The sequence below is a fragment of the Hoplias malabaricus genome, chromosome 18 (genome assembly GCF_029633855.1).
Source record: "Hoplias malabaricus isolate fHopMal1 chromosome 18, fHopMal1.hap1, whole genome shotgun sequence".
In the NCBI taxonomy this organism is placed as follows: domain Eukaryota; kingdom Metazoa; phylum Chordata; class Actinopteri; order Characiformes; family Erythrinidae; genus Hoplias; species Hoplias malabaricus.
This window is the reverse complement of record NC_089817.1, coordinates 28,313,467-28,341,259: the sequence shown is the minus strand read 5'-3', so window position 1 is coordinate 28,341,259 and position 27,793 is coordinate 28,313,467. Positions and strand designations below refer to the sequence as shown.

At 44.3% G+C, this 27,793-nt stretch overlaps 1 protein-coding gene across 1 annotated transcript in view; it reads right to left on the bottom strand.

Annotated features, from left to right (window-relative positions):
* The window catches only part of LOC136674319 (unconventional myosin-XVIIIa-like), a 93,979-nt gene extending 68,274 nt beyond the window's left edge, over positions 1 to 25,705 (bottom strand). The window contains exons 1-2 of the mRNA XM_066650251.1: positions 25,573 to 25,705; positions 22,837 to 24,029 (exon numbers count right to left, since the gene is read on the bottom strand). Of these exons, the coding sequence (XP_066506348.1) occupies positions 22,837 to 23,862 (1,026 nt within the window). The 5' untranslated portion in view covers positions 23,863 to 24,029; positions 25,573 to 25,705. The remainder of the gene's footprint in view (positions 1 to 22,836; positions 24,030 to 25,572) is intronic.
* Positions 25,706 to 27,793: the final 2,088 nt, after the last annotated feature.

The window sequence follows — 27,793 nt, the reverse complement described above, 5'->3', positions numbered from 1 at the left end:
TTAAACGTCGATCACGCTCTTTCCATTCCAGCAGAGAGCACACAGCTGTCTGCAAAAACATCCTAACATGCAGCTGCACACTGTGAGTGGATCTGGATGGAAAACTGCTTCGTTGTCAGTACCTCTAAGCTCAGAGGCCCGTAAGGACCTGGAGGTGACCGCAGCTTTGATACGTCTAGCCTGACCACAAGTCTCTCCTTCCTTTCCCATCGTCCAAAAGACCAGGGAAGGATCCCATTAGGTGAACCACAGCGACAACTCAATGTGTCTGTTGTCAAGCTGTGATCCACAAAGTCGAATGTGTGCAGTTTGGAAAATGTATATATCACAACATTTTTCACTTGAATCATGTTTTGTTTTTAACAGCCTGGAAACTGGAAGTCTATATGTCACAGGTGCTGTGTATTTGATTAGTCTCTGAGGTAGTATCAACTTAAAAACCTATATATAAACACAAACAAACAAATATAGATATACGATATATAGAAAAATTATGCAAAAAAAAAAAAACATGAAAATCCACTTCCCTTCTTTTCCCAGAAAGAAAAGCGTGATGAGAAAGCCATGGAGGCAGGCCAGAGGTCATGGGCCAAGCAGGCTGAGAAGGAGGGAGAGAGAGAGAGAGAGAGAGAGAGAGAGAGAGAGAGAGAGAGAGAAAGTAGGTGCAGGGAGGGATGAGATGGAGAACTGATGGAGGATCACAGCAGGCAGCTCTTCACAGTGGAACGGCAGGGCAGAGGGATGAAATGGTCAGCTAGGGGAAGCAAAGCAGAGGAGAATGGAGAAACAAAAGCAGAATGAATAAACTGCTGATCACAGAACTGTTGTGAACTTGTGTGGATTGGGTTAATATTTCGGGCTTGAGGAAAACATCGACAGAGAGGATAATGTCGCCCCCATATCAGGACCTTGTGTATATTTCAGGTCGATTTTTTATTTTATTTTTATTTTTTTCACCAAGAAAACACCATCTATGTTTTACGCTTGTCACTAAGTCATGGCCAACTGAACCATTTAAAGTAAATTTAAAGGATGTTTCCTCACCATTTGTTAGCACACTGGAAACAGGTCCTGTATTTACAGTGTCAGTAAACAGTTTTAAAAAAATTTAAAAAAAACAAAGGGGCTCGGTCTGGTTTGCTAGGCATTCCCTCTCTCTTCTCGCAGCTGAGAAAAAGCATCTAGAGGTGTTTAAATGGGTAAGAGACCTCCAAATTTTGAAAATCACGAGACGAGATGAGGATATTGCCCTATTCCTGCTCCACAGGTGGGTAATATTAAATTACTTCAGTGGAACGGACTGTAAATTCAGGAGAGAGCTAACTGCATGAAAGTAAACATTAACCAAAATCAAACAAATCGAATTCTAAATGAGTTTCTGTGGTAATTCAAACAGCGAATTAAAACTTACAGACAAGTTAAGCTTAGTCATTTTTCCCCCCTTGAACATACTGTTCCACCTGAAAAGACACAGATCTTCTGAACTTAAACCAACTGGAAAGAACTGCAGTTCCCCAGAGTCATCAAACACTACCTTTAAACAGCTTTTGCATTTAGTCAGAAATGAACTGGTGAGGAGAGCTTCTGTTTAGACTTAAACTGCCCAGAACAGTACAGTAACCAGTGTTGTGACCTATTGGACATATAACTGTATCATTTTCAGTGAACTTTCTTGTTTATAACTTTTTATAGCTCATGCATTCATACAACTGTGATTGACAGGTGAGCTCAAAGCACACAAATAATATTTGTTTAAGGCTTATATTTTATTTATACTAATATTCATGACTGATATTGTGATATTTCAATGGTTAGTAAATATTCCTAAGACATTATTAGTTCATTAAAGGTATATTTGGATATTTGTGCTTGCAAAAGCTAAACAGTTGCGAATATCTAAGGCCCCACAGTCATGCTAATATGCTTCTTATCAATGGCTGTGTCTGAAACTGAAGGTAGCAATCTTGATGCTATTCTGCCAGTGCTGTCTTATGGGTTAGTGCCTCAGAAGTTAGTGTTCTGACCTGTATGTGCTTCATGTGCTATAAAGCAGCAATAATTTATGACATTGCCAGGCTACTGATATGCTAATATTTGCTAGTTTGAATAATTACAGCTTGGGACATCATCAGACCAAAGGGCATGCAGCACTTTATACCAACTCAGCATCTTTTTCTTTCATAATACTGCTTCAAAACACTGCCTCAGTATTGAGTACGTTTCAGACACTGCTTTGGTCTCTGTGGTGATGAACACACTACGATATTCAGGCCTCTTAGCGCCTCTTAGCATAGGGCATTGTAGCTCCATTATGTTATTGTTAGCAATTTATTCATAGCTGTTTTCTGATTCCTAAAATATCTGAAGCATTAGCATGCTACGCTACTCAATCCACAGCATAATAAAACCTTGTTGACACAGCTGAAACCTCAGACAGCACCAGACCCAATGCTCAAAGCAAGTCTTCACTGAAAAAAGAGAAAGAAATCTCCCTAAAATCTCTGTATTTTCTCCTAGACCAGCTGAAGGGACATGGAATGTGAGTGAGGACTCGCTGAGGTCTCCAGCAGCTCAAATATTTCTCCTGAGAAAAAAATAGTCCAGTGTTTTTCCTTCAGTTTGTGTTGAGATCCCAGTAAAATCTCACAATGGGCTCAGAATTGATGAGACAACTTAAAGACTAAGTATTTCCACCATTTTAAGGCTAAGACACTTCTCAGTTTTGATCCTATTGATAACATTTTCATCTGAACAGAAGTATCCCCTGTCTTTGCCCATTACAGTTAAGTCTCCTGAGACCTATATGAGCAACTTCTGAGCACTGTCCTTCTGGGAATTTGAGACCAAATGCAATGCAGATACTTTGAACAAACGACAACAAATCTCAGAGGCTAGCATGTTGCACAGAGCTTTCATCAGCAGTATATGGTCCACTATAAATAGAGCCAGTGGCTAAGTAGGCCTCAGTGAAGCAAGATGAGCCTCACTCAGGAGCATGGCAGTCTTATCTCCAGAGTTAGCCTGACCACCAGCACATAAACACACAAAGCTAGCCACAAAAATACTTCACTGATACCTGTAACTCACAGCTAGCCCAGTGTGTGCTTCGTTCTGAGTGGGTTAGTAGTATCCTGAGCCTCGTCTGGATAATCCGTGTTGTGGGAGCTGGAGTGCAGGGCAGGACGTGGTCAGCTGTGGGGTAAAGTAATGCCTGACGCTGAAGGGACAGGTTGGAGGGAGGGGGAACAGCTGCCATTGCTTAAACAGGGGGCTAAAAATAACAGCCAACACCATGGCTTATACCCCCACCTCTATCTAACTCCACTCAATCCACTCATGCACACCAAGGGGGCAGGGTTTGGACAGTTGGCTAGTACCTAGCTAGTCCTATTGTTCAAATGGTCAACTACATCTAGTGCTAAATTAAAGATCTCTAAATCACTGAACGTGTTTGTATTGAGAGAAGCAGAAAACGTAACCAACTACTAAGGCTTATCTCAGACTGGGGATTTATCATCGCAGGTTTAAAAGAAACTGAAAGCAAGTCTCCTGAAGTAAATGCTGAACGTTTCCAGACTCTGTGTCTTTTATGATGTACACCTCTCTCTCTCTCACACTTCTCTTCTCTCTCACTCTCTCTCTTCTCTCTCACTTCTCTTCTCTCTCTCTCTCACTTCTCTTCTCACTTCTCTCTCACTTCTCTCTCACTTCTCTCTCACTTCTCTTCTCTCTCTCTCTCACTTCTCTCCTCTCTCTCTCTCTTCTCTTCTCTCTCTCTTCTCTTCTCTCCTCTCCTCTCTCTCTCTCACTTCTCTTCTCTCTCTCTCTCACTTCTCTTCTCTCTCTCTCTCTCTCTCTCACTTCTCTTCTCTCTCTCTCTCTCTCGTAATAAAGACTGCATTTTTCCAGACTCTAGAGCTATTTTGACTCGGAATTTAAACAAATAATGAGGTTTTGGCATTTGCACAGTACTCAGTCATTCATTATATACACCTCTCTCTCTCTCTCTCATCTGTGTGTGTGTGTATGTGTTCAGGACAAAGTTTAGCCATCCGTCACACAGGATGAACCGTCTATTTCACTGAGCCATACTGGAGCTCACCACTAGGGGCCGCCATTCAAACTTTGTCCTGTTTTTTTCGTAACTGCCATTAGAGGGAGACATTTGAGAAGAAGTGTCCTAGTTTGGGATTGGGAAAACTGTGCCAGCCTTCTACTCTGTCACCAGAAAACAGATCAAGTGTATCGAGATCTGACAATCACTTTCATTCAGGCAGATAGAGTCTAACTCATCAGGAGATAATGTCAGTAACAACTTAAAAACGAGCTACTTCATGACTACATGAAGACTCCAGCGTAGCCTTCGGGGCACAGCGACCGGTGTGGGCAACAAGCAGGGATCTTCATATATGCAGATGTTCAATACAATACATTGGACAGAAAGTGTTATGAGCCTGACCTACATACTGACCTTTATTTACTGAGCATACTACTGTAGCCTGAAAACACCTGCACTGCTGACCCACGCCACAGGGCACTTAGCCATCAGTCCTTTGGCATTTGGCAGGTCATTCGGCCAGAAGAGATTAACCTTCCTAAGAAATAGAAACTGGCCACGAATGATTAATAAGCCAGCTTTCAAAAGGCATTACCAAGTGAAGGAAATAAACTCCCAAGAAGAAAAACTTGCAAATCAAAGTAGCTACTGGACTGATGACCCCCAGAGCCCAGACTTTAACATCACAGTCTGTCTTTGGGGTTTTCCTGATCATAAACATCGCTCCAGATCAACTGTCTTGGTCTATACATACACATACATACACTGGAGATGATATTACATACACCACTTTGCATATACAAACAGTAGTTTTACTCAGGTCCACTTATATGCCTCTGACTTTTGTACAACACTCTATATTTGGGAACTACTGAGAAATTGTAAGGTATCAACGTGTAAACACCCAGAAAAAGGGTTGGGACGCCTCAGATCAGTGAAGTGGAACCCTACGCTTGTATATATTACATTGTACACTGTAAAAAATTTCTTGTAAATTTTACAGTAAAATACTGGCAGCAGAGTTCCCAGCCATTTACCGTATTTTTACAGGAACACTACTGTATTTCAAATTTACAGCATATTACTGTAATTGAATAATACAATAATTTACTGTAAATACTGTGATTTACAGTAAAATACTGGCAGCAGAGTTCCCAGCCATTTACTGTATTTTTACAGGAACACTACTGTATTTCAAATTTACAGCATATTACTGTAATTGAATAATACAATAATTTACTGTAAATACTGTGACTTACAGTAAAATACTGGCAGCAGAGTTCCCAGCCATTTACTGTATTTTTACAGGAACACTACTGTATTTCAAATTTACAGCATATTACTGTAATTGAATAATACAATAATTTACTGTAAATACTGCGATTTACAGTAAAATACTGGCAGCAGAGTTCCCAGGCATTTACCGTATTTTTACAGGAACTCTACTGTATTTCAAATTCACAGCATATTACTGTAATTGAATAATACAATAATTTACTGTAAATACTGTGACTTACAGTAAAATACTGGCAGCAGAGTTCCCAGCCATTTACTGTATTTTTACAGGAACACTACTGTATTTCAAATTTACAGCATATTACTGTAATTGAATAATACAATAATTTACTGTAAATACTGCGATTTACAGTAAAATACTGGCAGCAGAGTTCCCAGGCATTTACCGTATTTTTACAGGAACTCTACTGTATTTCAAATTCACAGCATATTACTGTAATTGAATAATACAATAATTTACTGTAAATACTGCGATTTACAGTAAAATACTGGCAGCAGAGTTCCCAGGCATTTACCGTATTTTTACAGGAACACTACTGTATTTCAAATTTACAGCATATTACTGTAATTGAATAATACAATAATTTACTGTAAATACTGTGATTTACAGTAAAATACTGGCAGCAGAGTTCCCAGCCATTTACCGTATTTTTACAGGAATACTACTGTATTTCAAATTTACAGCATATTACTGTAATTGAATAATACAATAATTTACTGTAAATACTGTGATTTACAGTAAAATACTGGCAGCAGAGTTCCCAGGCATTTTACCATATTTTTACAGGAATACTGTATTTCAAATTTACAGTATATTACTGTATTTGATTAATACAATAATTTACTGTAAATATTGTGATTTACAATAAAATACTGTAGCGACCTGCTGTAAATTTACAGCAATTTTTTACAGTGTACCACATTTTTTTCAGGTGAATTGGCTCCACACACACCCAGACTTTCTGTCTACTCTCCGACTTGGACAAAGTGGACAAGACGACCACTGCGGTACATTGAAAGGTGTATCTTGATCAACACGCACCTGTACTGTACACATTTTCTCTGGCGTGGCAGGGACCGTGGTCTGAAGCACAGCCTACATTTATAGCGCATTTAAAATGCAGCGTCACTCTGTTTTCAATGGCTGCAATAATAATCATTCTTCTGCACGTACTTACTGTGATTTTTGCCATGGAACCCAAGCCACACTCTCTCACCAAATCAGTGCAGTCACAGTTTTGAGTGACTCCATATTGTTCACATTGTTGCCTTGTCATCAGCATGTCATTCTCCCTGCCATGTAACGGCCCTGCTGTGTTCCAATGGTGAGCTGTGGCACAGTCACTGTGCCATCTGTCAGCATGGCGTAAACCCCCTGTGGCGTGTGTGTGTGTATGTGTGCTGTGTGATATCTCTGGCAGGCTTCTTCTGACCCAGCCTTGGAATGGCCAGTGCCAAGAGACATAAGGATATTTCAATTAATTGAGATTCACATGTACAAGGTCTTATCCAAGGTCTTAGCATTGCCTGCTTGGACCACAGTGTATCATTAACAATATCAGCAGCCTTTGCCATTCCAAAGTGTGCAATATGCAAATGAGTGCTGTGACCAACCACATTCAAGTCCAAAGTTAGTACACAGCCCCTGTAATTAGTGAAATCGGCTATTTTAAGGTGAGCGCAGATGTTTAGTTTTGCTCAGACAGGTTGCCTTTTCTCCACAGAAAAGCAAGAACACTCTCGAGCAGCTGCACATGAGCCTAAGAGCAACATTCTCAATGCCAAACATGGGCTAGAAGGATATAAAGTCCAACAAAAGCAAATTGAATTATACCACAATTAGCTTCGACCTTGCAATGTGATTGGCTGAGAGATGGTCTATATCATTTGTAAATTATGAGATAATGAAGGGTGGCACGGTGTCTGCATGGGTTTCCTCCGGGTGACTGTCTATGAGGAGTGTGGTGTGTTCTCCCTGTGTCTGCGTGGGTTTCCTCCGGGTGACTGTCTGTGAGGAGTGTGGTGTGTTCTCCCTGTGTCTGCGTGGGTTTCCTCCGGGTGACTGTCTGTGAAGAGTGTGGTGTGTTCTCCCTGTGTCTGTGTGGATTTCCTCCGGGTGACTGTCTGTGAGGAGTGTGGTGTATTCTCCCTGTGTCTGTGTGGGTTTCCTCCAGGTGACTGTCTGTGAGGAGTGTGGTGTGTTCTCTCTGTGTCTGCGTGGGTTTCCTCCAGGTGACTGTCTGTGAGGAGTGTGGTGTATTCTCCCTGTGTCTGTGTGGGTTTCCTCCAGGTGACTGTCTGTGAGGAGTGTGGTGTGTTCTCCCTGTGTCTGCGTGGATTTCCTCCGGGTGACTGTCTGTGAGGAGTGTGGTGTGTTCTCCCTGTGTCTGCGTGGGTTTCCTCCGGGTGACTGTCTGTGAAGAGTGTGGTGTGTTCTCCCTGTGTCTGCGTGGGTTTCCTCCGGGTGACTGTCTGTGAGGAGTGTGGTGTTTTCTCCCTGTGTCTGCGTGGGTTTCCTCCGGGTGACTGTCTGTGAAGAGTGTGGTGTATTCTCCCTGTGTCTGTGTGGGTTTCCTCCAGGTGACTGTCTGTGAGGAGTGTGGTGTGTTCTCTCTGTGTCTGCGTGGGTTTCCTCCAGGTGACTGTCTGTGAGGAGTGTGGTGTATTCTCCCTGTGTCTGTGTGGGTTTCCTCCAGGTGACTGTCTGTGAGGAGTGTGGTGTGTTCTCCCTGTGTCTGCGTGGATTTCCTCCGGGGGACTGTCTGTGAGGAGTGTGGTGTGTTCTCCCTATGTCTGCGTGGGTTTCCTCCGGGTGACTGTCTGTGAAGAGTGTGGTGTGTTCTCCCTGTGTCTGCGTGGGTTTCCTCCGGGTGACTGTCTGTGAAGAGTGTGGTGTGTTCTCCCTGTGTCTGCGTGGGTTTCCTCCGGGTGACTGTCTGTGAAGAGTGTGGTGTGTTCTCCCTGTGTCTGCGTGGGTTTCCTCCGGGTGACTGTCTGTGAGGAGTGTGGTGTGTTCTCCCTGTGTCTGCGTGGGTTTCCTCCGGGTGACTGTCTGTGAAGAGTGTGGTGTGTTCTCCCTGTGTCTGCGTGGATTTCCTCCGGGGGACTGTCTGTGAGGAGTGTGGTGTGTTCTCCCTATGTCTGCGTGGGTTTCCTCCGGGTGACTGTCTGTGAAGAGTGTGGTGTGTTCTCCCTGTGTCTGCGTGGGTTTCCTCCGGGTGACTGTCTGTGAGGAGTGTGGTGTGTTCTCCCTGTGTCTGCGTGGGTTTCCTCCGGGTGACTGTCTGTGAAGAGTGTGGTGTGTTCTCCCTGTGTCTGCGTGGGTTTCCTCCGGGTGACTGTCTGTGAAGAGTGTGGTGTGTTCTCCCTGTGTCTGCGTGGGTTTCCTCCGGGTGCTCCGGTTTCCTCCCAGAGTCCAAAAACACACAATGATAGGTGGACTGGCAACTCAAAAGTGTCCGTAGGTGTGAGTGAATGTGTGTGTGTGTCGCCCTGTGAAGGACTGGCGCCCCCTAAAGGGTGTATTCCTGCCTTGCGCCCAGTGATTCCGGGTAGGCTCTGGACCCACCGCGACCCTGAACTTGATAAGGGTTACAGAGCCTAATCAAGTATTATAAGTATCAGATCCATGTAAAAATTTTCTGTTCAAATTAAAACTATCTTCGTCCAGTTTTAAATTTTGGTTGAAATTCATTGACCAGTCTTTATTTAAAAGTGAATTTGTATTAGTATTTCTGTATGCACAGCACCCTGCACCCTGTAATTCCCGAGTGGGATCCAGATTCCGGACACATTCTGAGCAGTGTGAAGCCGTCACGGAAGATGAATGAATGAATCAATGTATGCACAGCTAGACGACCCACCTTGGGAATGTACGGTATCAGATTCATCATAATGACTTGTGTGTGTAAATCACACCTTTATATACACACCAACAAACTGTAAATCAATCCAAACACCATCAGATGGCGGAACAACAATGATATTAGCTGAAGTTCATGTTTTTATGGTGCTGTACATATTTTCTTTGCACTGGCACCTACCCATAAGTTCCTCCTTAAACTCTGTGGTGGTCAGATTACTTTGGAGCACCAGGTCTGCGATCTGACAAACGAGAGTGTGTTTTTCTGCTAAGTCACATGTAGAGGGCGTGACAGAGGCTGAAAGCGAGTGTCTGCCACACATGCCCCATTGATCCCTGCACCTGATGCTAATGACACCAGTAAACGCCACACCTTAAGCACAAGGTGTTTAAAACATCTCAGGATTGCTCTCAGTGGTGAGCCTCAACTCTGACCACGCCCTCCTCCTGGCCGAGCTAAACGCTGAGAAACAAGGCGGCCGGGTCACTGCCAGAGTCTGGAGATCAAATTGGGGCTTCTTAAGCCCTGCCTCCTTTCTGCTTGGTAATCCAGCATAGGCCCGTTCAGTGTCCATTGGCTCTATTCTTAGCCATGGCGGTTAATCCAGTGCTTGCTAATGCTGAGATCATCATCACACACCAACAGCAAAGCTACTGGTCGACCAGCAGGAGATTAATCCGATCGGCTAGTTTCCCTGCCTGAAATAAGTGAAAAAAATAAACAGTCAGTGATCGTGTAAAGTAAACAGAGGTCATCTGGATGGCATCATGTGGTCATTTCCTCAGATGGGTGCTGATAATGCTGTATGCTCAACATGCTCTTTAGGCCAAAGCTGAATCTATATCTTGGCCTAAGAAGTTAATTATTTTCCAAGTTTAATTAAATACAATGATTGTGTATTTCCTGCCTGACAGGGTTGGGCGGTATAACAATAATAAAGTATACTACGGTTTTTAAAAATGTGAACAGTATCTCAAAACGAGGGCAGTATTTATGACGTGTGTGCGGTGTGACAATTTTCTGTTCTGTGTCTTTACATACAAGGCCATACATTTTTTTATTTATGAGCATTTAAGAGAGCCACAGGGAGGGGGTGCTGTGGGAGATCACTGACTGGTGATGTCACAGTCTGAAAATGGGTGAAGAAAAACACAAACCCAGACCAAACACTCAGAAGACCATTAGTGCTCACGGGTATGAGGCTCTAAATATACGGGTATTATCCTCTAAATATATATAAATCATCTGCTGTGGTGTGCTAAACCATAAGCGCCTGTTAGCACCAGCTATGCTTCTAAACAGTGTAGAACTGTCCTGTTTCGCTTATTTTTTAACTTTTCTGTTGCTCCAGCACCAGTCACTGAAAATTGCTCTCTCAGAAACATTTTTAACACACTGTCGGGTTGAGATGAACTGCACAACGCCGAAAACCCTTCATTGGACCCACACTCACAGACATGAGGCTCCCGCAGCTCAACAACAACAACAGGTGATCTCGTATGGTGATCCTTCGCAAAATGAATCTCTTTGCATGCAGCTAATTTAATTAATTTAACAGAAATTCTGAAAAAGCAATGGCCTCGTTTCCACTGCTGGCCAAACAGTTGTCAACAAGAGAGTAACTGTTCCGGTGGCTTTTCCACACAGACATGGTTCAGCACTGAATAAAGGGGCTGAGGCCTGTTTTCTCAGCATGTTTAGGAGCCACAGATGTAGCAACACAGCAAATGGAACAAGAATACGTAACTGGTCTAACGGGTCCACACCAGTACGGAACGGTACGGCGCGACCTGAGTGTTCATTCGGCCCTGCAGCGAGGTCAATGGTACGCCCCTTTAAACTTCTGTGCCCCCTGATCAAAATAAGTATGTTTCCTGGCAGACGTCCTAACCATTGTGTAGTTGAACTTTTGACGATCTGATACCCTTTGGATGTGAATGTTTGTGTTTGCTTCTTAACATGGTTTCAGAGCCACGCTTCCACGAACACGTTTAGAGGCCGAGCTCAGACGCAGCCCTGTGCTCTGCTGTTCTGTTCCACTGCTGTTATCAGTCCAAATACAGGATCTGATGACTGTGCTAACATGGGTGTTCTCACGCTGAGCCGACAGAGCTGCCACAGGCTGAGTAAAGACACACATTCAAATCAGCTATGAGTCAGAGTTCAAAGTTTTGGGGGCAGGGCTTGCCCAGGTTCATGCCCAAGGCCAATCAAAGTGCAGCGGCGTAAATTCTGGCAAAGCAAGTTAGTTTGAACTGCTCTCTTTTCAAACCTGTGTGTAACCTGTCAGTGCTTTTGTTTTAAACCATTGATTCTATTAGTTAGTGCTGCTGTTCCACTCTATGTATTATATATGACACAACGAGTGCAGAGGAACAAGAACACTGAGTAAAAATGGAGAAAACAAGAACAGAGGAGAAAGAGAACTGAGCGAAAAAGGCTAAAACCCAGAGCTTCTGCTCCTCGCTCCTCACTGCTGTTCGCTCAGGGACGGGGTGAACAGCGAGCGGCTCATTATCATTTACAGGAACAGGCGCTGAACCCGGCTGTTCTGAACAGGGCTGTTTAAACACGGGGGAGGGGAGAACACGGCTGTGGTGTTGAATCCTTGTGGTGTTTTGACCAAAGCAGGTCACAGACGTTCCATTAAGATTCCGAGCTGTGTTCCTTTGCAGAATAGAGTAGAAAAACATCTGAAACTATGGATATATTTTAAAGCTGGTGTTTTTGACATTGAACTTTATTCACCTGCTGCTTTGTCATGCAATTTTTGCAACATATATTTAACAGTTCTGAACTTCCACCCAAACATGCTCCTCACACTCACGGCATAACAGCCAACAGGTGTGTGTCTCTGAACTGTATTTCTTCACAAATAGCCCCTGGATGTGGCTATACGTGCCTCGGAGGGATAAGGCACAGGTCTAGACTTGCAGGCACGCTGTTCCCATACATCTAAAGCTTCATACAGGATTCCCACGCAAAACAGAGATAAGCCTTAACACATGTCTGAAGACGGCCTTTCTAGATCATCCTAATCCTTCTCCATGGAGAGATACCTACGATAAACGTCTTAAAGCAAGCAGTAACAGAAAGAGCCAGCCTTTCTGGATCATCTTAAGCTTTTATACAGAGACACAGAATTATCTTCACAAAGTGAGTGTAAAACACTAACATAGAGTCCATATAAATGATGCAGAGCCAGGCAAAACAGTCTGGGACGCCACAAGGAAAGGTATTAACAACATTTTCCCCATGTTTCTTCGTTCCCAACAATATTCAAAGCAGGTATCAGTGACCCAGCCTCCACTAAAGGGTAGAATATTTGAATTCTGGATTCCATTTGAATTCCCTAATTCCTTAAGTCACTCATCTACCATAACCCCTCCGTCCTGTCCCGCAGTTGGTCTGGAGCTCACTCTGAGTCATTGGGAATAAGGCGACAACACACCGAGGACAGCATCACACTCACCCTGTCAGACCTGTGGACAATTTCATACAGACAATCCACCCACCAACTGGGGAAGGAAGCTATAGCACCTGGAGGAAACCCACGCAGACACAGGGAAAACACACCCTACTCCTCACAGTGACCCAAGGTAGGGATTGAACATGACCCCAGGTCCCCCGAGCTGGTCTTTTGCACAGAACGCACCAATGTTACCCTCTAAACTACGACATCCACAAAGATCCTTGTCCTACAGTAACACTCACATTTTTTATTCCTATGAATAGTCCGGTTTAACAGTAGCACTGTTGCGCCGAAGCTTTATCCAATTCCCACTAGGCCTCTGTCGATCACTCTGGATGAAACTGCGGAGTTGAAGAATACAGATGAATTCAAATTCTTTTTCAAACATTTTTCTAATGAACAGATGTCCTCTGGTTTGAAAACCATCTGCTCTGAAAAACTGTCACCAACATGAACTGAACCCTGCGCTCAGAAACACCACAGACTCTACAATAACACTCAGCTGCCATCAACTTGTTAGAAAGACAACAATAAAACTAACATCTGAGTGTGTTTGAAAATACTGCCAGGTAAAAATGACATAATTCAGCCATGAACTTAAAAAACGCATAAAAAGCCGACTTGTTTTCACTTTATTGACACACACAATGCTTTTGTAAACATATATATGTATAATATAACCAGTCAGATTTAAATTAAGATTAAACAGGGCAATTAAAGAAAAAAAATAATATATATATTTTTAAATATACTGATTTATCTACAATGGTCCTGATAGAAACTACAGATCATCTTCCATCATTCCAGAAACTACAGATTCACTGCTGCACCACCCAGTGCCTAGGGGTTTATGATCTATTGGGTGACTGCAGGCTGTGGGCCTGTGATTTTATTCTGTGTCCACTGTGGTTACACCTTACCTTAACTCAGCTGAATTGACTACACTGTAAAAAATTGCTGTAAATTTACAGCGAGCCAGTATTTTACTGTAAATCACAGTATTTACAGTAAATTATTGTATTATTCCATTAGAGTAATATGCTGTAAATTTGAAATACCGTAGTGTTCCTGTAAAAATACGGTAAATTATTGTATTATTCAATTACAGTAATATGCTGTAAATTTGAAATACAGTAGTGTTCCTGTAAAAATACAGTAAATTATTGTATTATTCAATTACAGTAATATGCTGTAAATTTGAAATACAGTAGTGTTCCTGTAAAAATACAGTAAATGCCTGGGAACTCTGCTGCCAGTATTTTATTGTAAATCACAGTATTTACAGTAAATTATTGTATTACTCAATTACAGTAATATGCTGTAAATTTGAAATACAGTAGTGTTCCTGTAAAAATACAGTAAATGCCTGGGAACTCTGCTGCCTGTATTTTACTGTAAATCACAGTATTTACAGTAAATTATTGTATTATTCAATTACAGTAATATGCTGTAAATTTGAAATCCAGTGGTGTTCCTGTAAAAATACGGTAAATGCCTGGGAACTCTGCTGTCAGTATTTTATTGTAAATCGCAGTATTTACAGTAAATTATTGTATTATTCAATTACAGTAATGTGCTGTAAATTTGAAATCCAGTGGTGTTCCTGTAAAAATACGGTAAATGCCTGGGAACTCTGCTGTCAGTATTTTATTGTAAATCGCAGTATTTACAGTAAATTATTGTATTACTCAATTACAGTAATATGCTGTAAATTTGAAATACAGTAGTGTTCCTGTAAAAATACAGTAAATGCCTGGGAACTCTGCTGCCTGTATTTTACTGTAAATCACAGTATTTACAGTAAATTATTGTATTATTCAATTACAGTAATATGCTGTAAATTTGAAATCCAGTGGTGTTCCTGTAAAAATACGGTAAATGCCTGGGAACTCTGCTGTCAGTATTTTACTGTAAATCACAGTATTTACAGTAAATTATTGTATTTTTCAATTACAGTAATATGCTGTAAATTTGAAATCCAGTGGTGTTCCTGTAAAAATACGGTAAATGCCTGGGAACTCTGCTGTCAGTATTTTATTGTAAATCGCAGTATTTACAGTAAATTATTGTATTATTCAATTACAGTAATATGCTGTAAATTTGAAATACAGTAGTGTTCCTGTAAAAATACGGTAAATGCCTGGGAACTCTGCTGTCAGTATTTTATTGTAAATCGCAGTATTTACAGTAAATTATTGTATTATTCAATTACAGTAATTTGCTGTAAATTTGAAATACAGTAGTGTTCCTGTAAAAATACAGTAAATGCCTGGGAACTCTGCTGCCAGTATTTTATTGTAAATCACAGTATTTACAGTAAATTATTGTATTACTCAATTACAGTAATATGCTGTAAATTTGAAATACAGTAGTGTTCCTGTAAAAAATACGGTAAATGCCTGGGAACTCTGCTGCCTGTATTTTACTGTAAAATTTACAATAATTTTTTTACAGTGTAATTATAAACTGTGTCAATATGGTTTTGGACTTGCAGTGTATGTATATTTGCGAGTAAAGAACACAAATGTGGGCCAAATACAGGGTTCCAGAGTTCAAAGGGTTAAATAAACAACAATAACTGGCATCAACCCTGCAAACCCCAACCCCAGCCAAATGGGCAAAGAAGCAGCAGCTGTTCCTCACCCTGGGGCTACTTCCACCAACACACAGGGGGCTTTCAGTGACCCTGCCATCGTCCTGTCCTGGGCGAATACTAGGACGCTGACCCAGGCCAGACTCGTTTCCTGTTCCTGCAAAGAGCGGAGGACTGGCCCGTCAGTGTCCAGCTTGGCTTCAGTGCTCCAACCCACCACTGGCCCAAAACTGACAGCTGATGAAAAGCCACAGCCAGCTCTGTCGGAGAGCTGAATGACCGCTATTGAGAAAGAGGAAAAGGGGAGTGGGCGGGGCTTGGACTGGAGCGGAGGAGAAGGTGGCGCCCGTCCAGCTAGACAGACACTTCATGGGTTCTGTGATTGGGACGCAGCCAAGCTTATCCATTACATAATCTAATCTAATCCAGAGCTGAATCAATGGAGGCGCTGACACAGTGATGACAGCCGAGAAGCCACAGGACACCGGAGGGCTGCGGTGGGCACCTTAACGTAATAAACCCATGGAGGAGAAGCAGTACAGGTTCATATCTCTGAAGAAAGACAGCCGCGCTGAGGTCAGGTGTTGGGCGTTGGACTCCCAAAATCATCACTTTGCACTGAGCATACTCTTAAGCTCATGTGCAGCTGCTCCAGAAGTCCCCATTTCATTCCAGGCTTCTCTGTGGAGATCAGACGAGCTCAGTGTGTGCACAACTGGACACCTGTGTCCACAACGGGGGCACCTTCGGCAGCACGGGGCAGGTGTAGTCTGTATACATAACACAATGACGTTCTTCACGCAAACCACAGCCCTTTCATCAAAGTTACCGACAGAAAAACCAAGCACAAACACAGATGGATTGTGATAAGAGTCAGCAGATAAGTGGCAGGCACTACCTTGACTGAAAGGAACTGAGATGACGATCAGATCTGGAAGTCTTACCTGGGTGTGACGGGGCAAGAAGAATTCCACCTAAATATGTGCGGGGCCTTCCTGATTACAGCCAAGTTTTAGGTGGAAACCTGTAAGTCTAGTTCCTTCATAACTCCCGGCATGTGGCAGCCATGTGAGGCACACGTGTGGTGGACAGAAACACTAAACACCTACCTCTTGTTTGAAGGACATTTCTTACCAGGAACAAAACATTCCTGAGATGCTATTAGCTATGGTTCAGTTTCATTGGTTGCTTTCTGAGTAAATTCCCCTCTTATGAACTCCCCCACCCACCCCAATTCACCTGTTGCTCTGCATACGTGTTTGCCCCGTTTCCCCCTGCTCCAACGATCCAACGAGTGGATCAGACACAGCTGTGCTACTGGAGTTTGTGAGTGGGCACATTGTTTAAAAACTGCTGTGCACTGCTGTGTCTGATTCACTCCTACCCACACTAACAGCTTACTTTCAAAAACTCCAAAGTTCAGTCCTAGACGTTGGTTGACTGTCTGTCTAGACAGGTGACTGTCTGTGAGGAGTGTGGTGTGTTCTCCCTGTGTCTGCGTGGGTTTCCTCCGGGTGACTCTGTGAGGGGTGTGGTGTGTTCTCCCTGTGTCTGCGTGGGTTTCCTCCGGGTGACTGTCTGTGAGGAGTGTGGTGTGTTCTCCCTGTGTCTGCGTGGGTTCCCTCTGGGTGACTGTCTGTGAGGAGTGTGGTGTGTTCTCCCTGTGTCTGCGTGGGTTCCCTCCGGGTGACTGTCTGTGAGGAGTGTGGTGTGTTCTCTCTGTGTCTGTGTGGGTTCCCTCCGGGTGACTGTCTGTGAGGACTGTCTGTGTGTTCCCACCTTGCGCCCAGTGATTTTGGGTAGGCTCCGGACCCACCTCGACCCTTGACTGGAAAAGTGCTTACAGACAATGGATGGAAGGATGGAGTGTTGCTACGTTCATAGGCCTCTCATTTCGCAAAATAGAACAGCGCTGCAGCTGCGATGCATGATCTAGATTTACAAATCTCTGGGTCTTTTTATAGGAAGGCTGCTTCTAGGTCAATCCCAAATGCTATCGTTTTTGTGCTTTCGCTCTGTGCCTGTGACAAACTATCTGGGACAGTGACAGACCTGAGGACGTGAGGCTTTTCTATAGGGAACCATCAGGCATAATCTCATAATCTCAGGGGCATATCAAATGTCTCAATATAGGCAATGATATCACAGTCATGATAAAGTTCATAGACTCGAATGACAGTGTTTTCTACCATAGCTGCTGTGACACTGTGGACAATACCCATTATCTTCCATCCTAGAACAGTCGTGTGACGTTTCCCGTGACGTTTTCCAGTCGATAGCGTTTAGCATGGCCCTTGCCCTCCTGTTTGAACTTGTCTTGTGATCAGCTCATCTCTATTGTCTGGGCTGCTTTTCCACGCATCTTTTTCTAATCTCCCCCAACACGCTGGGCCTGCATCACTGCAAGATTAACACTCACTAGCATTGCATATCTGGAGCAAAATCACTTCAATCACTGTTTAGCACACACACACACACACACACACACAAAGAGAACACCAATGTGAACCTGTGTTGTCTACACAAAATTAAACTCTGAAAGACAGCCAGCTGAACAAGGCCCAAGCATTCCACCACATCTCCAGATCTCGAAGGTGAAGCCTGATGAACAAGTGCGCTGACCCGGGATCAGGGCTGGAAACAAGGCCTCCAGCCCATTCAGCAAAGAACAGCTACAGACTAGGGATACACTAACATGCACAGTGGCGCAGCAGGTAGTGTCTCTGTCACATAGTTCCAGGGACCTGTGGTCATGGGTTTGAGTCCCGCTCCGGGTGACTGTCTGTGAGGAGTGTGGTGTGTTCTCCTTGTGTCTGCGTGGGTTTCCTCCGGGTGACTGTCTGTGAGGAGTGTGGTGTGTTCTCCCTGTGTCTGCGTGGGTTTCCTCCGGGTGACTGTCTGTGAGGAGTGTGGTGTGTTCTCCCTGTGTCTGCGTGGGTTTCCTCCGGGTGACTGTCTGTGAGGAGTGTGGTGTGTTCTCCTTGTGTCTGCGTGGGTTTCCTCCGGGTGACTGTCTGTGAGGAGTGTGGTGTGTTCTCCTTGTGTCTGCGTGGGTTTCCTCCGGGTGACTGTCTGTGAGGAGTGTGGTGTGTTCTCCTTGTGTCTGCGTGGGTTTCCTCCGGGTGACTGTCTGTGAGGAGTGTGGTGTGTTCTCCTTGTGTCTGCGTGGGTTTCCTCCGGGTGACTGTCTGTGAGGAGTGTGGTGTGGTGACTCTCTGTGAGGAGTGTTCTCCCTGTGTCTGCGTGGGTTTCCTCCGGGTGACTGTCTGTGAGGAGTGTGGTGTGTTCTCTCTGTGTCTCCGTGAGTTTCCTCCGTGTGATTGCCTGTAAGGAGTGTGGTGTGTTCTCCCTGTGTCTGCGTGGGTTTCCTCCGGGTGACTGTCTGTGAGGAGTGTGGTGTGTTCTCCCTGTGTCTGCTCCGGTTTCCTCCCACGCTCCCAAAACAAACGTTGGTAGGTTGATTGGCGACTCAAAAGTGTCTGTAGGTGTGAACAAATGTGTGAGTGTGTGTCGCCCTATGAAGAACTGGCGGCCCCTCCAGGGTGTATTCCCACCTTGCGCCCAGATAAGGGTTACAGACAGAGAATGAATGACATTTGTAGCACTGAATATGTCCGTCTGAACCTGGGATTTATGAAAACGGTACATTTTGATTATCAGAATTGTCTACGTGTGTGTGTGTGTGTGTGTGTGTGAGAGAGAGATATTGTCCACGTGTGTGAACGTGTGATGATGATTTGTAATTATAAACAGGAAATAACACCTAGAGTCAAGACTAATGAATAGACAGACCGCAGCATCTCGCTGGAGGCTAAAGAGCATTATCTAAAGAAGGCATGCTCCACTCCCAATAGACAGGCTTTACAGGTACAGCACCAAACCACTTCAGAGTGAAACAACCTGACAACCCTCAATTACCAAATCTTTAGCTTCCTGCTGTTAACAAAGCACAGCCACCACACCTTGTCTGCTCGAGTAGACTACAGCTCCCAGTGACAGACGGCAACCATTCAACTGCATGAAAAAACTAAACATTGTCCATGTACTGATGTAAATATTCGTTATCAACTATCATTTACTGAAAGGAACACTAGGTAAGATCTCGTATTTTGGCTCCTGGGCTACAGTTTCAAAGTGTGACTGACTTATACAGCACTGTCCTGAAATCAAGAGGGAGGGAGGAGGGTGGGGGCTGGTTCCCTACCTTCCTCCAGAAGTTACACAGTGTGGTTTCTGCAGTGCTGAGCCCAGAGTTCGAGCTACAGGTCAGCGTTCATTAATATTAACAAGAACTACATGTTCATTGAACTCTTATCCGTACAGATCCAATTCATTTCCCCAGTTGTGGGATGCTATTGGCTCAAGTAGAGGATGAATTTCAGAGCCTTAAAAAGCCTTTCTGATCCTCCTTCGGCTCCTCAGGCCCCAGTGGACATGTCTGTGTGAAATGCACCATGTGATAGGAAACACTCGCTTCAAAAAACGCCTGGAAAACAGACTTCGCCATTGAGATTTCTCACATAACCTATTTACAGAGCAGTCAGAAGAGGCCTGGAACACTCCGTACATTCTGTCACACAGTGGACACTCAATAACACGTTCCCTTCCGCTCTGCTCAGCCCTTCAAGCGGAGAAGCATCCCGTGTAATCCACTCCAGAGAGTCTTGAGCTCCCCAGCCTCCATTTCACTTCTGATGAGTGCGTTCGAGAGCCCCTCGCCGCAGCTCTCGCTCGTCACATCTGGGACTTCGCGCACCCGGCTCAGCTTGTTAAAGGAGCACGGCCGGAGCTTGTCCCAATTACAGAGGCTTGTAAACTGATGTCCTGATTAACTCAAGCTGATGGGGTTCCGTGAGGCAGGCCGAGGCTTCAGCGCTGTCGCTGTACAAGAGAGGTCGAAGAGGCCAGATGCTATCATCTGTACAGCACGTGTCTGGCCGGCAATAAGCCTCTTATCCAAGCTACCATCCTCTCTATACTACTCTGTATATTGTCTCTGTCAAAAAAGAAATCTATTGGATTTTATAGTTTAGTTTGTGTAGTTGTAAAGGCTTCTGTGTATTTTACCATTGAATACATTGACTTCTATTTCCTGAAGCTAAAAAAAGGAATAACCTGTATTTTATGTCTGTATTTACTTGACAGCCGTGTAGGTTACACAACCCATGGGAGACCATTTTAAATGTGTAAACAGAGCTGTTCTCCAATCTGACTCTCCACAAAGGCCTTGGACTTCATTTCCTCCAAACACAAGGTCACAAAAACATTCACTTTCAGCCTTAAATTACACATTTGGCGTTGGTTTCCCTTTCATTTCGTTACCGTGCTCTGGACCACCTGAGTATACCAGCCGATCCAGCACTGTAGCCCACATATTCAAACTGGGCCACCGTTAATACTGGGCCAGCAAGCGGTGTGAAAATGTGTCACAGCGTAACTGGGGAATGAAGCAGTGAAGACTAATAATGCTGTGTGTTAAGTGTGTTATATATAGGAGGTCTGTCAACAGGATTGGTCTGGAGCTCCAGTATGAAAAGCTCTTTATTGATTCCAGGAAAAAAACAAAGCTACCCACACCTTCAGACTTGCTAAAGACATACCACACTGTAAGTGACATAACTCAGCAAGCATGAGGTAAACACAGGTGCATTCTTTTGTAAAATGTCACAACCACACATTCTCATACACACACACATACCTGCTCCTTTGTTCACACCGAAGTGACATCTCATCTGGGTATAAGTGTGCGGATAGTGGAGACGGGGTTAAGTCCCTGAGGTGGATCAGGGCTGCTCCACTGTAACACAACACTGACGATATTGTGACTAACAAAGGCCTTTCTTCAGATGTCAACTGGGATGATAGCTAGGTCGGGTTTGATCATGTTACACACATATGATTGAAGACAGCATGTTCAACTCTTCTTACATAATTCTGACAGAATCTGCTGCTAGCCACAGTACACCCCAGTGAAAATGTATCCATCCTCCTGTAACATTTAGAGCACAATCGGTAACACAATCTAAATAAGCTAGCGGCAGCTAATAAAACGCTAACTTGTTTTGGATCGTTCAGCTATGCTAACGTATGTTATGCTGCATTCCATTTGAACTTGGATGTAGGAATCTTTGAGTTTCGAGTGAGAAATTTCAACTGGAATGACTCCAAATACTTCACCAACCCCAAGTTCAGAATCTAAGACTGGCTACAGTGTGTAAAAGCAGTAGTATCATACAGGTTATTTTTGCTTCTATCTACTTGTGTCTTGTTGTATTTGTTAGTACACACTGTACTAGACAACTGCTGTAGTTGGACAAGTTTCCTTGATGTTTAGATGCGTAAAATATTGGAAAATGTGGTATCACTAACCGTGCTAACTAGAAACAAGCTAACAATGAAAACTGGGTTATAGGGTTCTCTGAATGTTCAACAGGAATGTGGACTGCTCAGGTGTGATGTCATTCCCAACTCCAACATCCAACTTTCGAGGTAAACACAGTATAACATCTATGGGCTAGCTTTACCCCTTGTCTGGCACACACAGTCAACAAGCTCACAATCACACCTTACTAGGAGTGATATACCTTCACAAAGCAATGGATAAGTTTAGAAATGTCACACTTGTTTTATTTACCAATATTTAGCCCAGTTCCTATTTGTGGTTCCCAGTTCTTAATACAAGTCCTCGAATTTCTAGGACGCAACCACTTCAGATTAACTCAGTTCTGTTTTATCGAATTGAAATCTCCCTTTCCAAGTGATAAAGAAGATTGTTCAAATACCGCCACAGGAACTCGACTCCTGATACTGTAACTGTGCGTCTTCTGTCACTTGGAACAACCGTGTTTATAGTTCCTCCTGAACTGTAGTATACTCAGTGTCAGAGGAGCTTACCCCTACAATTACTGACACCAAGAAAAAAAGGATAGCGTGCTATATGGCTTTCATTTGAAAACAACAGGACGGTTGTAAAGATGAAACTGAAGAATGCAGAGAGAGAGAGGGAAAGCATCATTCAGTGCAGTTTCAAAATGTGTGAAAGGAGGAGGAGATTCTCAGGATTCCTACAAAATAATGGTATGTTAGCGGGAAAGAAGCAGAAACATCAACAGCTTGTAATCATATGTCACACAAAGTCTTAAGAATGTCACAATGGAACAAAGCAACCTCTCACTTTTGCCAGTGAGCACACAAACATGAATTTGGTAAGTAATACAGGTCCTTTCTGAACATCTGGGGGACGTAAATGATGTTGAAGGGTATCTTCCCCATTCATACTGTTTGACTAGATGACTAGTCTTTCAAGTTCTCTTGTTGCCAAGAACATCAAATTGTTAACAGTACCAGGTGTTTAGATCAAGACGCCACGGCTGGACATTTACCATTCAGAAGATTTTAGTTCCTCCCCATAATCTAACCCCTGTAATCTGTTAATTAAGATCTTCAAGAGGATTTGAAACAAAAAAACAAGTAAACTTGAACTTGTCACAGTCGTAGACCTCCAGGTCCAAGCACTCTAGGTGTAGGGTAACGAATATTGTACAAATGCGCTTACCTCATTAGCCTCCCGCCGCAGCCCCGTGCTGTTCCTGAGCCAGCAGTGGCTCAGCTCGCTAAGCTCCAGGATGGGTTGCACCTTCAGCCGTACTGTATCTCCGGACTGTCGGATCATCTCCACAATCTCGTCCCTGTTCTTACTCTCCACATTCATCCCATTGATCTCCACCAGGCGGTCTCCTGGGAACAGGCCCAAAGCCAGATCCTTGTTTCCCGCACCCGGCTCTGCAAAGTGAACCACTCTGCGGAAGGCTGAGCCGTCTGGCTTCTGGTCCAGCATGGTGGTCCTGCGCAGGGAGAAGCCAAAATCACCCGTGTTACGCCGCTGAAGCTCCAACTCTCTGGGTTCAGGAATCTGAGGAGGCATCACCGCAGGCAAGCACAAGTCCGCCGGGAAATCCTTTTCCACCAACATGGGGATCTGGACCTTCTTTAGAGGGGCACGGCGATTTGAGATGCACCTGGGCTGTGGACCAAAGACCTTTGCCTCCACTTTTGGAGAAGGGGTGGCAGAGTTGGGTGCCGATGGATTCGAACCTTCTGAAGGACTCTCCTCTTTGCTCCTCTGAGAGAAAGAGAAGCGCTTCATGATCTGGCCCACCTGTGAATTCTGCTTGCCCAGATGCCCGAACTTGACAGGCTTCTCCTTGACTGTAGACTTCTGGGCGTCCTGCTGCATGGCCTCCCCTTTAACGTCATCGCTGGAGCTGGAAGCACTTACACGCCCAGCATCCAGGACCACGCTGCTTCTGTTATTAAACCTTTCAGCGTCCACGTCCGTCAGGGTAAGCTCTGTGTTGCTGACCACTTTGATGGGGATAGGGCTGGAGATCTCCAGCTTACCTTTGGACTCGCGTTTGGAACCACCTCTGTGAAGGTTGAAAAAGCCCCGTCTCACCCCCATCTCCTCCAGACTCTTCAGCTCGTCCTGGGACATCCTCTCTTTCTTATCCTTCTTCTCCTTCTTGTCTTTCTTTGACCCATCTTTCTCCTTATCCTTGTCTTTCTTGATCAGATGGAACATGTTTGGCTGTAGATGTCAAGCTCCACTAACCTGGAGGTGCTGGTCTTGCAGAATAAGAGATGAGCTCTCCCATGCAGGTAAAGACGGTCAGAGCTGGTTTTCTGTGATATTTACTGCAACATCCATCTTTTAGCAAAAAAAACAGCGCTGGGACGTCTACTGTGTTTCTGTTTTGAGGAAGAAAATTGGGACACTTGGTTACAGACACACTGCCTGATGCCAGAGACCCTAGTTTATGACAGTACTCATTGTATTTTGGGCTTAAATGTATTTTAAAAATAATTCAAAAGACTATTTTAAGATTTACCAGTATGTTATCGTTATCAAAGTTACATAAAATGCTATGTATTCAGATGCTTGTAGGTTCATTGGTGGTGCGACAGGTGGTGTCACTGCACTCACTACAGTTTGGTGTGTTCTCCCTGTTTCACCATAGGTTGTGAGTGTGTGAGTGACAATGTGTATGTGTGTGTGTGAAGTTGTCCACAGGTATGAGTGTGTGAGCCCTGCAATGGAGTGGCACCCTGTCCAGGGTGTGTCTCTACCATGCACCCTGTGATTCAAGGTGAGCTTTGGACCAACAGAGGCCCTGATCACGATGACGGGGTTACAGCAGATGAACGAATGAATTTACATTTGTGCTACACACATTGCAAACTCCTATCACAAACACTCTGGAGAAATCTGAGCAGGTGGGTTTTATTGGGATGGGCAATTTGACATTGAACCGACCTGATGGCTTTGTTCGTATCCCAACGAAAAGAAGTGTGGGATATGTCTGTTGGGCAATCCTCGCCTGTGAGGTAGGTTATCTGGATATCTGAGAAATCCTGAGGGGCTGTTCCACATGTTAAGCCAGATAACATGAGCCACAAGTCAAATATGTCCAATAATTAAGTTTGAACTTAAATGATCTGGCTAAAGGAGAAATGCAAAGCAGGGTTAACAGATAACTGTCTATCAGCGCTTTTAGTTTTGGACCTACTCAACGTTGGGCTTAAGTTATCTGGCTAAATTAAGCTCAATACTCCAACCCACCAGGTTAACAGTGGAAGCTTGTTCTGCTCCATACCCCCATGAACACGCCTACTATGAGCCCACTGCGTGACGTGGCGCGTTCCTGTTGGCTGCGGGACACCTTTAAGAACAGGTAGAAGGGGAAGTAGTCCGCGCTTTGTGGTCTGTACGTTTAATGTTGTATCACAGCAACTTGTACAGCGTCGAGCAAAGTGAGTCAGAAAAGCATCGAAAACACAAAGCAACAGGAGAAACGTTGTTAATTCGCCTCAGAAAAAAAGCTTTAAAACACATAGAGGTCCACAGACTCTATACACACTTCCTGAAAATGTTTAAAGCGGGTTTTGTTGATCTCAAACTAAATTAATCCACTAAAACACCCCAGGAACCGTGATAACCAATGTATTAACGGCTATCTGCACACGAGCAATAGAGTGTCAGAACGGTTTACGGTTTTCAAAAAAGTAGTTCCACAAACACAGCGCTGTGCCTTGTTCACTTTTTGCATTTTCTGAGGTAAAAGGTATTTTAAAAAACGAGTTAGAAGGCGTAATTAAAGGCCAGGAGTCCAAAGCTCGTTGAGAAATCTCTCTCTAAGCCTCTTTGCCCTCAGAGTCGCCTCCTGTCACCTGAGAGAAACATGTCAGCGCTCAAAAGAGAGCACCACAAACAAAATGTCCGTCCAGAACTCACCGTGCTAGAGGCGAGGCTGTGCTTCTGGGAGCTGTTTAAAAACACAGAGATAAATCCACGCGCTTTAAACACTTTTCCAACCGCCTCTGCCTCGGTGCTTTGCGCTTTGACGGTTGGTGAACGCAGCGCCGGTTTGGAGAGCGGTTTTGTTTTCCCACCCGTTTTCAGACAAACCCCGCCCACCTCTATTAAGACTGGCTCAGCGAAAGCAGGTCATGGTATGGACATTTCCTATACAGTCATCAGCCATAACATTAAAACCTCGTCCTTGTTTCTATATGCAATGCGCATTGTATCATCTCCAACTACCATGTAGGGTCCACTATGTCAATCTGTTGCTCTGAATACTTTGACCCCCATTGGACCACTGCGGAGCAGGTAGATTATGGATCAGCGCTGCACTGACACTGACGTGGTGGTGGTGTGTTAGTGTGTGTTGCGCTGGCCTGAGTGGATCAGACACAGCAGTGCTGCTGGAGTTTTTAAACCCTGTGTCCACTCACTGTCCACGCTTTCAGGCACACCTACGTTGTTGGTCCAATCCGTGTAGTGAAACACACAATTACACACATACTAGTGAACACTAGGGGGCAATGAGCGCACGTGCCCGACAGCCCTAGCCACGGCGCCCAGGGAGCGGATAGGGGTACAGACAGTAGCTCATCTTTTGCTGCATAGGTGAAAGTGGGCTGACAAAGTATGCAGAGCAACAGCTGCACAACAATATGTATTTACAGAACTACAAAGTGCAACTTTTTAGTCAGAGGTTTGTGGACACTGCTTCCTGACATTCACTTGCAGCTAAAGTATGACAGAAGAATGGGGCATTGAAGTAGCATTCATCAGTACATTACCTCAGTAATGTGGCTGCGTACCATCAAATCCTTACAACAATACCCTAAATTACATTTATAAATATCCATGATTTCATAAGAAATACATAGTATGGCCTTAGTGTGTGTCAGGTGAGGAACAGTCAATTTAAGGCCCTGTTTCTTTATAAGAACGTTTATAAACACTGTCCTAGTGGACCATGTTCTTATTTATCCATTATTGTTTGATGTACATAATAGGCTAGTGATGCGTGCTGATTGGCTGCCTGATTGACTTACCAGCCAATCCAAGCGCAGATGTCGGTTTGGCTGAAAACAGGTGGGTTTGCTGCAGCGACCTCTGCCGGACGGATATTCTCTCAGAAAGTTTCTGGTAGTTTTCTCTCTCTCTCTCTCTCTGGAGTCTAATGGGGCAATTATAAGACCTGCCTGTGAGTGCATGGATGTAAAGTCAATAGCGCCCTCTCCTGGACAAAGCTGAACACTACACTTGTTGATCATGGATTTAACATCTTTTGGAAACTGGTGAATGGCTGGACTTGGGAGGTTAAAAAACGGCATATGAAATGGAATTTAAAAAATGAAGTGTTGCTGCAGGTCATTACTGCCACACAGCTCCAGGGTCACCGTCTGTGAGGAGTGTGATGTGTGTTCTCCCTGTGCACATGTTGGTAGGTGGATTTTGTCTCTGTGACGTTGTGTGACAGGGTGAATGTGGGAAACGGTCCTCCCGTGTGAGTGTGTGATGTCCTGTGATGGTCTGAACATCAGCAGATTCATTAAATGAATTCTCCAGTATTATCTCTCTCTGTAGAGTACTGTTCAACTTCCCAGACACAGCTTTGATGACACTGAAGGCTCTCATAGCAGAAGCCATTGGGCATATGCTGAATACCATCAGTGAACCTTCAAGAATCCAGTGAAGTATCAAAAGGACTGTGGTGTGTTCTCCCTGTGTTTGTGTGGGTTTCCTCTGGGTGACTGTCTCTGAGGACTGTGGTGTGTTCTTCCTGTGTCTGCGTGGGTTTCCTCCGGGTGACTGTCTGTTAGGAGTGTGATGTGTTCTCCCTGTGTCTGCGTGGGTTTCCTCCGGGTGACTGTCAGTGAGGAGTGTGGTGTGTTCTCTGTGTGTGTGCGTGGGTTTCCTCCAGGTGATTGTCTGTGAGGAGTGTGGTGTGTTCTTCCTGTGTCTGTGTGGGTTTCCTCTGGGTGCTCCGGTTTCCTCCCATAGTCCAAAAACACACGTTGGTAGGTGGATTGGTGACTCAAAAGTGTCCGTAGGTGTGAGTGTGTGAGTGAATGTGTGTGTGTCTGTGTTGCCCTGCGAAGGACTGGCGCCCCCTCCAGGGTGTATTCCTGCCTTGCACCCAATGATTCCAGGTAGGCTC